General features: G+C 39.7%; 1 protein-coding gene across 3 annotated transcripts in view; it reads right to left on the reverse strand.

Moving 5' to 3' along the window:
* Positions 1-10,324, reverse strand: part of NCAPG2 (non-SMC condensin II complex subunit G2) — a 48,131-nt gene extending 37,807 nt beyond the window's left edge. For 2 of the 3 annotated variants that reach the window (XM_013185766.3, XM_013185764.3), the window contains exons 1-6: positions 10,141-10,323; positions 9,480-9,570; positions 5,178-5,369; positions 4,025-4,139; positions 3,382-3,539; positions 2,399-2,533 (exon numbers count right to left, since the gene is read on the reverse strand). In XM_013185766.3, coding sequence (XP_013041220.3) covers positions 2,399-2,533; positions 3,382-3,539; positions 4,025-4,139; positions 5,178-5,369; positions 9,480-9,554 — 675 coding nt within the window. In that variant the 5' untranslated portion in view covers positions 9,555-9,570; positions 10,141-10,323. Of the gene's footprint in view, positions 1-2,398; positions 2,534-3,381; positions 3,540-4,024; positions 4,140-5,177; positions 5,370-9,479; positions 9,571-10,140 lie in introns of all 3 variants that reach the window. The other variant, XM_066991448.1, reaches the window with a different exon arrangement.
* Between the last annotated feature and the right edge of the window lie 345 nt (positions 10,325-10,669).

Here is a 10,669-nt window from a genome sequence, read left to right on the forward strand (position 1 = left end):
AAAGAACGAGGAATACTTTTGTTATGAACTGTAGAACAAGCCTGCAAGCAATAAATCTTTAAGAGAATATAAGACCTGATAGGCGATTCAGACATCATGCTGATATTAGCTACGACTATTAGCATTTTAGACACAGAAGTTAAGACAAAGGTACAGCAGAGATGCTGAGGGTGTGTTAGACATGTTGCTACAAGAAACCTATCATTAGCAAAATGACCCAGACAGGGAGACTAGAGAATATGCATGAGCTGGGTGGCACTGAAACCGTACTCAGGATGCAAGACCCCCAAACAGAAGGATTTGCAACTGAAGCACAGTAGTTTCACAGCAACATGACAATGGTTTTGATACTTTGAATTGCAAGACACTAAATCTCCTGTCTGCAGAGCTAGAGAAATCCCAGACAGTCACCGTTCCGAAACTGTACGGGCAGTTCACATATTGTAATTGAGTTGTGGTTGACAAACTGAGACATCTAAATTTGGATGTTTAAGTCTCCAGAATATTAATTGCCTGGAGAGTGATTCAGGTGATCGGTTGTCAAGTAACTGCTTTATGAAGATGAAATGTTCTGTTGACTCCATTGACTGGGGCACTTTGCCGCCGCCTAAACACAAAACAATTTTAAACATTCAGGGGGTTTTCCAGAAAGCAGAGATCTACAACAGACCCTGTATTTTATGTGCCAGTCCCACATGGATGTCTGAAAGAACTTAGGTCATTTAATGTAGCATTGGTCATTTACTTATGCTTAAGCAATTAAATCCTTCCCAGGACTTGAAGTGATTTGGCTCCCACATAGATACCTAAATTGGTTGTAGACACAATTTAACTGAACTCTATCTCAGAGTCTTCCAGGATAGGTTTTGGTTCCCCTTGTATTTTGGGCTAGGAAGTGGTTTCCTCAAGCATGGAAAGTGACCTGCCAGATAAATAGAGGAGTAAGAATTCATTTCCTACTAAAATAAGACTCCCATTAGACAGATCACTGAAGAAATTGCAAAGGTGAAATAAGTGATGGCAAAATACAGCACTGACTGGAAAAGCTTCCTGAGATGATAAAAAAAAAAAAAACTTCCCTGAATGTGGCAACACTTGACCACAGCACTAAGGCTGCTAGATATTTTCCAAATGGAAGACGAGGACAGAAACAAACAAACAAACCTGTCCTGCAGCAGCATTTTCAGAAGATGACACATGCATTCCCCTGCACATGTTTGAACATTAGCTCAGAACAAGAAGTCCAGTGGGCAACAAGCCACTAGTGGTGTACCCCAGAGCCTCAATTGGCCGGATGGTCACACTCAAAAAGTTGTGGTCAACAGCTCAAAGTCCAGGTGGAGATCAGTAACGAGTGGTATTCCTCAGGGGTCAGTATTGGGACTGGCGCTGTTTAACATCTTTGTTGGTGACAGGGACAGGGGCACTGAGCACACCCTCAGCAAGTTTGCTGATGACACCAAGTTGCGTGGTGCGGTCGACAAAGAGAGTAGGTTTAGATTAGATATAAAGAAGAAACTCTTTACTCAGAAGCTGGTGAGGTGCAGGCACAGGTTGCCCAGAGAAGCTGTGGATGCCCCATCCCTGGAGGTGTTCAAGGCCAGGCTGGATGGACTTTGAGCAACCTGGTCTGGTGGGAGGTGTCCCTGCCCGTGGCACGGGGGTGGAATTAGATCATCTTTAAGGTCCCTTCCAACCCAAGCCATTCTGTGATACTGGACTAACACTGTTTAACGTGTTCATTAGTGACACAGAAGTACATGCTCAGCAATTTTGCAGGTAATTCAAAACTGGAAGGAGCAGCTGGTACACCAGACTGTGTTCCTCTCAGTGGTATTCAGTGACAGGGCAAGATGCAAAAGGCACAAGATGAAATACAGGAAATTATTTTAAATAGGTTTTTGTTTGTTTAACTGTAAGGGTGATCAAATATTGTAACATGTTGCCAGAGAGACTATAAGGTCTCCATCCTTGCAGATGTTCAGAAATGCAACTGGATATGACCCTAAGCAACCTGCTCGAGCTGACTGCTTTGAGCAGGAGTGTTAGACAAGATGATCTCCAGGGGTGCCGTCCAACCTCAAACTCAGTAAATCTGTCATTAATGCTCAGCAACATTACTTACTTAGGAATAATCAGAAGAAAAATTAGGAGGAGCAAATGTTATTTCACCTCCCTCCTGCATTAAACTTTTGAAAAACAAAATAAACCACCCCAAAATCAAAAACCAGAGCATTCCTATTTGGAGACAGAAAAAATAGCAAAAAGTCTGATAACAGCCCCAGCATCGTTGACTTTATGTCAGAACTTATCAGTCAAAAGGCTTAATGCAAAACTGTTAAAAGTAACCAAAGACCACTGACAGAAGAAAAGCAGAGCAGGATAAAATTTTGCTTACCTCTTCTTTTTTAATGTGTCTTACACTCATAAAACACTGAAGCAACAAGTCCTTGACTTCATTACTGTCCTCTGAATCATAATCAAAGCACAACAGTGTCTGATGTAGATTCCAGAGACGAATTACATCTGCACCCTGACAGAGAAAAAAAGCCCACATTACAGTGGCGTAGGTATACCTTTAACGTGAAGAATTATTTAAAGAATTTAAAATGCACTGTTAAAGACAGAAGGTTTCCAGATTGCAAAACTATGAACATTAATTTACTTTCACTGCTATCATTGGGAAAAGATTTCAAAAATGTGTAACTGCAGTAATACTGACTTTCAGCAACTGAAGACATGCTCGAGTACAGAAAGCTGGTATTTCATGCAAACTGCATCATTCCACTTCTAAATCTTTAAACAATGAAAGCAGTTAACATGGAAAAATAAAAGGAAGGAACAAGTAACAGAGATATTTATTGGGTTAGTGCAAAAGATATGTCACATTGCTCTAAGTAACTAATACATGGGGAAAAAAAAAAAATCAGTCTATCAATTGAGAAATAAGCTAGAAAAAAATATTTGTAGAGAGATGAAGAGTAACAGAAAATGAAGCTTCCCATTTAAGAAGTCTCTTATGAGTCACGGAGGGTACCACTTAAAACCTGAATTAAAAAAGAGCCAATTGCTACTCAAACCCTTGTCACTGGACTTTACAAATTAGTGAAGAAAAAAAATGGTTGTAAAACAAACTGTTCTCTTGAGAAACTGATGCCAAAAAATCTTTAAAGTTCATTCCAGGGAAGGTAACATTTTAGTATGTGGTTTATGCAAGCAACCCCAAAAAGACAATTTGTGACAAATATGGTATCACAGGTTTCATTAACTGAGAAGCACTAAGACATGGAAAACAAATTAACTTGAAAAAAAATGTATTTTGGAGAGGATCTTTCTTGGAATATTCACTAATAATTTAAAGTTCAATATAGCTTCACATACCGTAGCAGCTTTATTCAGGCTTTTTCTTAGCAATATAATAAATACAGTTTTCCCTAGCTGCTCCTTCCCTTCCAGTTCTTTCTCCCACCACATTTCACACATACGTTGGATGGCGCCCTGTAGGCTTTTTTCAGATTCAGGTAACGCAGGAAGAATACCTACAACAGGAATAAAGTAATTATTTATTGCAATGAATGATATTATTCATTTAAAACGCTAGTCTCTTAGTACGCTAAGCATACCTCACAATATATACCAGCTGTTGTCACAGTTACACATCTTAACGGCTTATTCTTACTGTAGGTATTTAGGCGGCTTGGTTAATTTTAAGGTTTTGGCCAAGTTTTTGGATCAGTAACAGTGGAATCTCATTTTGCCTTCAAAATGCTATAAGCCACAGAATAAGTAAAGTTGGGTGAACAGATGGGGGGGAAAGAAAACTATTTAAGTTCCAAGTTTTAGGTTGTGTAACTGATTTTTAATGCTCCCTTAAGTTTGTTTCATAAATTAGAACTTACATCAGTAGCAACTTTGTCCTTGAATTTTTTTTTTCCAAAGACCACTCGGGTCAAACAAAAAGCCTAGTACACCCATCTGCTAAAAGCCATTATAACGACGTACGGTATAACAGACAAGTACGCACCATTCAATATGAAAGCACATTCTAGAAGAACTTTGTAGTTTACAGTTTCATCCACTGCGGGTATGGAAGCAGTAACGACAGCTGTCACTCCTTGGATCACAGCTACAGTTTGTTTCTGAAAGAAAGCAATGTCGAGGAAACAATTCTGCAGTTTATTTATATTCAGAAGAAAATTATGACAAGAAATCAACCTTAGCAACAGAGAGCAAAGCTGAATTGCTATTAAGTTTCTGTTTTGAACAAAGAGTATACTGGCACCTAAAGTCTATCAAGAAGAGGCGAAAGCATAGTTTTTAAAGTACATCCTTTACAAAAAAAAAATCGAGAAAAACTGTCAGGTCCAGCTAGGAGATAACTTGCTGATTGTACACATGTATCCACTCCTCCATTAAAAAAACAAAAAAAAAAAAAAAAACTTCATCTGCAACAAAACAACTCAGACAGACACCCATTCCAGAGCTAGAAAGGGTCTTGTGTAAATGCAAGATCTCCTGACTGATTTGACCAGTGACTTTAGATCCAGGTAAATGTGTCTACTTGTATGTGAAGTCCCTGCACATATGATGATTTCCTACAAGCCTCTAGGTCTCCCAGGTGATTTCCACTCTGAACTTTTTTTTCCCTCTAAAATTAAATAAACCTTTCCCTCCAGTATTCTAGAGAGTTCATGAACTGCAGTGCAGAAGCAGTAAACGAGGGTCAGAGTTAGGATAATTCTGTATAAACCAAATATAATCTGGGGGAGGAGCACTGAAATCTAGATTTCACAGTCTTAATTCAATAAATTGACATACTAAAACAGGTAGTGATTTTTTATAGTATACGCCAGATATTTAAGGCACATCAGAGATCAGCGTTTGTTTACTGAAATAAAACATACAAAACAACCACTGAAGTTTTGCCCAAACCAAGTCCTATCTTTGATAATCAAAATCATCAGCAGATATAATCTTCTATAGTGTAGTCCAATCATAACTTCAGTTTAATCCAAGCACGGTAATTAAAAGGTCAGTTATGAACGTGGCAGGAAGACGTCAGGAACCGACCTTGTTTGATAACCCTTCCATGTTTAGAGATGCTATGAAAATATTCCATTTTATTTCCCAAGTGAATATGAAATAGCTATCATATTGCTATTTTACAGTATTGTTACCATTTCTGGAACTACGTCAACGTCCATGCAATCATTATTTTCATCATCTTCAATCATCTGCCATGTTTCCACAGGTTTCTCCACCAAGGTCTCCTTCAACAGGTGTGTCAGCTTCTCCCATAGTATTTCTTTTTGTTTTCTTGGCAATTCTTGAAGTAGTTCATTCAAGTCAAAAGGATCAAATGTATTTTTCTGTGAAGCAGTCAGAAGATATTACAACTCCACATCAGTTTTGAGGCTTATTTTTCATTATTTCATTTCCTAAAATTAACACCTTTCTTGACATAAAGGATTACTTTCCATTCCTTTGCAGTTACAGAGACAAAAAGCCTTCCATAAGATTTATTTCTTTAAAAATAGCACATGAAATTCCTGCTGCTTAAGTTTATCATGATACAAGGGTGGCTTTCTAAAGACTTCAGTCTTTAGCTCTTCATAGCAACATTACTAAACATAAATCATCTCTCTGCAACATCAAATTCTGTCTCTCGTGTTCCAAGCACTTCTTTCCTAATGAAGACAATTCCATATCCTTAGCTAAGAAGCTAACAACCACACAAAATTACATTCACTGATCATATCTCTGCTATCTTAAATATAGACCGATGACAGCTGCTGAAAGGAAAACCTCATGCAAGGACTTGAAACGTAAGAGTCAGGAGGACGGCACTACAGATGTTGGAGCACAAACCGCATAAAGCAGCGCTGTGTATACTGCACTATTTTAAAGGCCCTCTATCAAAAGTAACTCCTGAGCACATCAACCCCAGGCTTCCTGGGCTCTTAAGCTCTTCTGACCGGAAAGCCATGACCAGTCTTAATAAGAGACCAGTTTGGAATTTGGTCAGTTGAGTCAGTGGTCACCATATCAAACCCTCTTCTTTAGCCTTGTGGATCCAGTCGGAGGAGGGAAGGGATTTTTGCTGAGACACAGGACTCTTTGGACAGAGCCCCCCCCCCATCATATGTATAATTTCTGCCAGCATCTTCAAACACATTTTCAGTTGTAACTCTATGTATAGGCAATCCTCCTCAAATGGTCACACGTGAATGAAACTAGAGTTCCAAGAAGAAAGGTAGCACAATCTCCTAATGTTACCATCTTTGACCCATTTAATTACTTAAAGGATGAATTACATGGAATATCCGTTTTACTAGGAGACTGGTCTGGATGATTTTGAAGAAACTTACTAGAAAAATTTACCTTAGAGATGCAAAGAGCCTGTAACCATGAAGAAAGGGTGGGCAGCCTGCTAGGAAAGGGAACACACAGAGAAAAGGAAAGAAGGAAAAACAGACTAGAAAAATAAACAGACACAGCCAAAAGGAAGTACTAGTAATTTCTGAAATGTAATTTGCAATACCGACGTGAAGGTTTATAGGATTAAGAATGCTTTGGAGAAAAGAGGCAAAACGTCCATGATCCAGTAATAAAAATATTTTTAGTTTGCAGATGCATTAAAAAACAAGATTCAAAAAGAAAAATGTTGAAGGTAAAAAGAAAAATAGGAAATAATGAAAGAAGCAGCAGTAAGTGTTAGAAGGTTCCCAGAAGGCCATGAGAAGAAAGATCCTTTTACATATTTATAGCAGAATTTCTATTCTATTCTACAGTTGGAAACAAATACAATAAACCAAAGGCTGCACAGGGAGTTCTTCAGCCCTTCACTTCAAACAAACCCAGAAGACAGGATATTAAGATTGTAGCGTTTTGAACAAAAAGAACAGATCCATAATAAGACTAGAGCTTTCTGATCTTTCTCTGGGATGATATGATAGAATTATTACAAAACCTTTGAGGGAAAAGGATGCCATTGTATGCTAGTCATATCTGATTCATGCTCTCCTCTCTTAGAAATACTGTGCTTTCTTGAATTGGAACAGGACTTAGTGGAGAAATTTAACAGCGCCTGATAACGACTTTGATAAATAGCACCATAATATAGAATAGCAATCTTCTAAAAACAAAGAAGTGTGAAAAGTTCAAAGCAAATCACAAAGGAAAAGTATCAAAACCCTGGAATTTTAAAAGCTTCGAATGAAACAAAGCAATGGGAAGATGGAAATGGAAAGTTAAAGCAGGAGGGGAGAAATGAGAGACATTTAAAGCAGTAGCAACACTAAGAACAGAACATTAAAAAAAAATTTAAAAAGTAAATTCTGAGGCTATAGCACTAAATAGGTAGAAAAAGCAGAGGATAATTATAACATGAAAACTATGGAAAGCAGTGAGGCTCTAACTAGTCTTTCCCCTTCATGCCATACACATACACTTCTAAAGGACAGAATACACTACCACAGCCTCCTCCAGAAAATCAGTCAAGAATTATTTAAGGAAGATCCTAAAGTGAGGGTCCTCATCCTAAGATAAGATGTGGTTAAACACACACCCTTCGTCAAAAAAGGTTTGGAAGGAAAATGAACAGTGTAACTCAAATCTCTTTAACAATCAGAAAGTAATCTGGAAAGTCAAATTTCCTTACGCTATGAAATCATAAGACAATTTTAACCAATATACTCATTACAGCTGCTGATACACAGTTTCCAGAAATATTGGCAAGAGTTAGGCTGATGGGAGTGGAACTGTAGTCTAGAAACAAAAAGGATACAGACTAGTAAGTTGTGGTGAATGGATAAGCCAACTAGTTACTTCTGTACAATAATAAAAGGTAGGCTCTCCTTTGGTAAAGGCATTAAGTTTCATAAGCAATAAAGACACACAGCTGAAATCTCTTGCAAGATAACGCTTATGCATTGGTGATGAAAAACATTACGATGATAAAACAAAATTTTAAAACTAAAAAGATGAAGATACATTAAGATAGATCAGTGGGTGAGATGAAGATGACAGAAACAAGATGACCAAAGTCAATAAAAACAAAATCTTGAAAGTACTGTGTGTTATCCTAAATGGAACAGTTTCTTATTAAAGTGTTTAGATTTGGAAAAAACGGGAAGGAGATTTCAAACAATGGCAATTTGTTAATAATGCTGTCATCTATAATTACACACAGGAGTGCAAATGAAAAATCAGCAAATTAGTTAGAAAAAGAGGTTCAGTGACGTTTGGGAGACATACAAGCCTAGGCTTGTTACATGGTACATGACCTCTACTGTAGAAACGAGAGATTTATTATCTAGGCTACATTAGTATATTCATTTGCATCTCTGTGGACACAGAAGTCAGCTTATCAACTTACTCTATCTTGATACAGGTAACATTAAGAAAATACCGATTAGATTAGCAAAAACCCAAATCAAGTGACGTCAGTTGAAACTGAATAGTCTTATCAATAAAATAACACACAGATCTTTTTAAACATCTAAATTAAGATGATAAAAGGTAGGTAGATAGGTGCTGATGCTGGGAAAATGAGGACAAGAGAAACAGAATAAGAAAAAGATTCCCCACTTAAAAAAAAAGTTAGAGACATTATCTGACAAGGTCCTTGAAGGCATGAAAAAAAACTAATTCTTAAAAACATCCCACACCTCTAGCTTTCGATATAGCAAAGCAGAACTAACCTGAAGATCCCCTCTTTGTAATATGTGGTTTATAATATAAGAATAGAGAGGCTGCTACAGAGAAAGCTCAAGAAACTAACCTGACAATACCATTCACTACGGCTAGCAAAAGATGATTAGGAGAAATAGCTTATGTCTTAACAGCAGATCGAAACATAGCAGCAAACACCACAATGCAATTTTCTTAAGGAAACAGCATATACAAGAAGCGACACTGAACTTTTAATTCGTAAATTCCAGTGTATTTGCTTTTTCTTCCTCACGCTTCTCTCCACACTGAACTTAGAGCCAGCAATTGCTCACATCTCTAAGATGTTCAGTGGTAGAAAGAAGTACCAAGTACAATTACACATGGACTCAAGAACGTTTATACAACTTAAGTTATCAAATGAATGATTAAGCGCTGGTGAAGCATACCTCTGCTGTGTTTGTGTATGAGCTCATATTCCTTACACAGCAAGACAATGACACTTTCATAGATTAACTTTTTTTTTTTTTAGTATTACTATAGTATAAATCATTATCTTAAAAATGCAAACTGCACATGGAACAAGCAACTGTTAGGAATATCAGCTGGGCTGTGACACAGCGAAATTTCAGGTTCCACACCTTTATATGTTCCATTAAGTGCCATAGGAAGTTCTTTCCTATGACAATTATTCTCGCACATTTGCAGATACCAGAAAAACAGTTTCTGCCGCTATGCCACAAAAATCTGAGCACTGACAGCAGACCTTAGATCTCATTAGTCATGTATGTGTACCATGGCTTACTTACAGGAATCTGAGTAAAACGCAAGAAGTCTTCAATCGACTCTTTAGACACAACTTGCAAAAACGCTTCACGTTTCATTGTGGTCTTGTTTCACCTTGTTTTATAAGAAAAAAAAAAAAGAAAAAGAAACATATATTAAGTTAGGGAAAAGCACTGTGTCTCAAAACATAATCATTTACGGTCTCAGTGAATAGTATATAAGCATATATTTATATACAGCTTTATCTACGTGGTTATGAAAAAAACATGTCCCCACAGCTTACTGCAGTTACCGGAATCAACATTTAGATTTGTAACTGTACTAGGCTGCCCTACTTGTACGTATTAACTCACTTTTTATTAATTAAGAAAGTGTGAAAAGCAGACTTAGAAGACTGTTTTGGTTGATACTTCCACTTTTTAACAAGGACGGCGTTCCCAGAACGAGCCTTGCTGAACAGGGCATCTACCTGGCCGTCCTTCCAGCCGGCAACATTCACCCGCCTGAAAAGCTCTGACGGGCCGCAAAACACCACAACTTTCTCCCCTTTCCCCCTGTCAAGCGACGACCCCGGGAGACAGGCCAGCACCAGGAGCTTAACCTCCTCACCGCAGCGCTCCCTCCATCCCGCCCGCGCTCCCCCCCTCTCCTGCCGGCCGGGTGAGTGCCCCGCTCCCCCCTTACCGGCACCGCTGTCCCACGCAGGGCAGGTCGGGGGGCCGGAGCGGCAGGGGACGGGGGGACGGGGGGCTCCGGGCACGGCCCCACACACGCTGAGGTGACGCCGGGCCGGGCCCCGCCGCGCGCGCTCCGCTGCCGGGTTCGAATCGTCCCGCGGCGGCCGTTGGGCGCGGGCGGGCGGCGCCGAGCTCACGTCTCGCGAGAGCCGCGCTCCTTCCTCCCCCCCCCCCCCCTCCCCACCGTCACCTCAGGGCGGGCACGGTGCTGGGCTGACGGGGCAGCTGCTATGGCGGGCAGCGGGTCCGCTTTGTAGAAGCGGGGTTTGGTTCTCCCGCCCTGGTGCGGGGTTGTGTGTGTGAAATCCAGGAGATTAAAGCAAAAAGACAAACGAAACATGGCGTGTTCGCTTTCTTTCTCGTGCCTGGGTGGGGTTTTGGGGGGTGTGGGGTGCAGGAGGCTGAGGAACGTGGCGGTGGGGCTGGGGTCAGGGTGGGAGCAGGGGAGCTGGGGCGGGGGAGATGTGCTAGGTTAC

This window comes from Anser cygnoides, chromosome 2 (assembly GCF_040182565.1).
Source record: "Anser cygnoides isolate HZ-2024a breed goose chromosome 2, Taihu_goose_T2T_genome, whole genome shotgun sequence".
Lineage (NCBI taxonomy): Eukaryota > Metazoa > Chordata > Aves > Anseriformes > Anatidae > Anser > Anser cygnoides.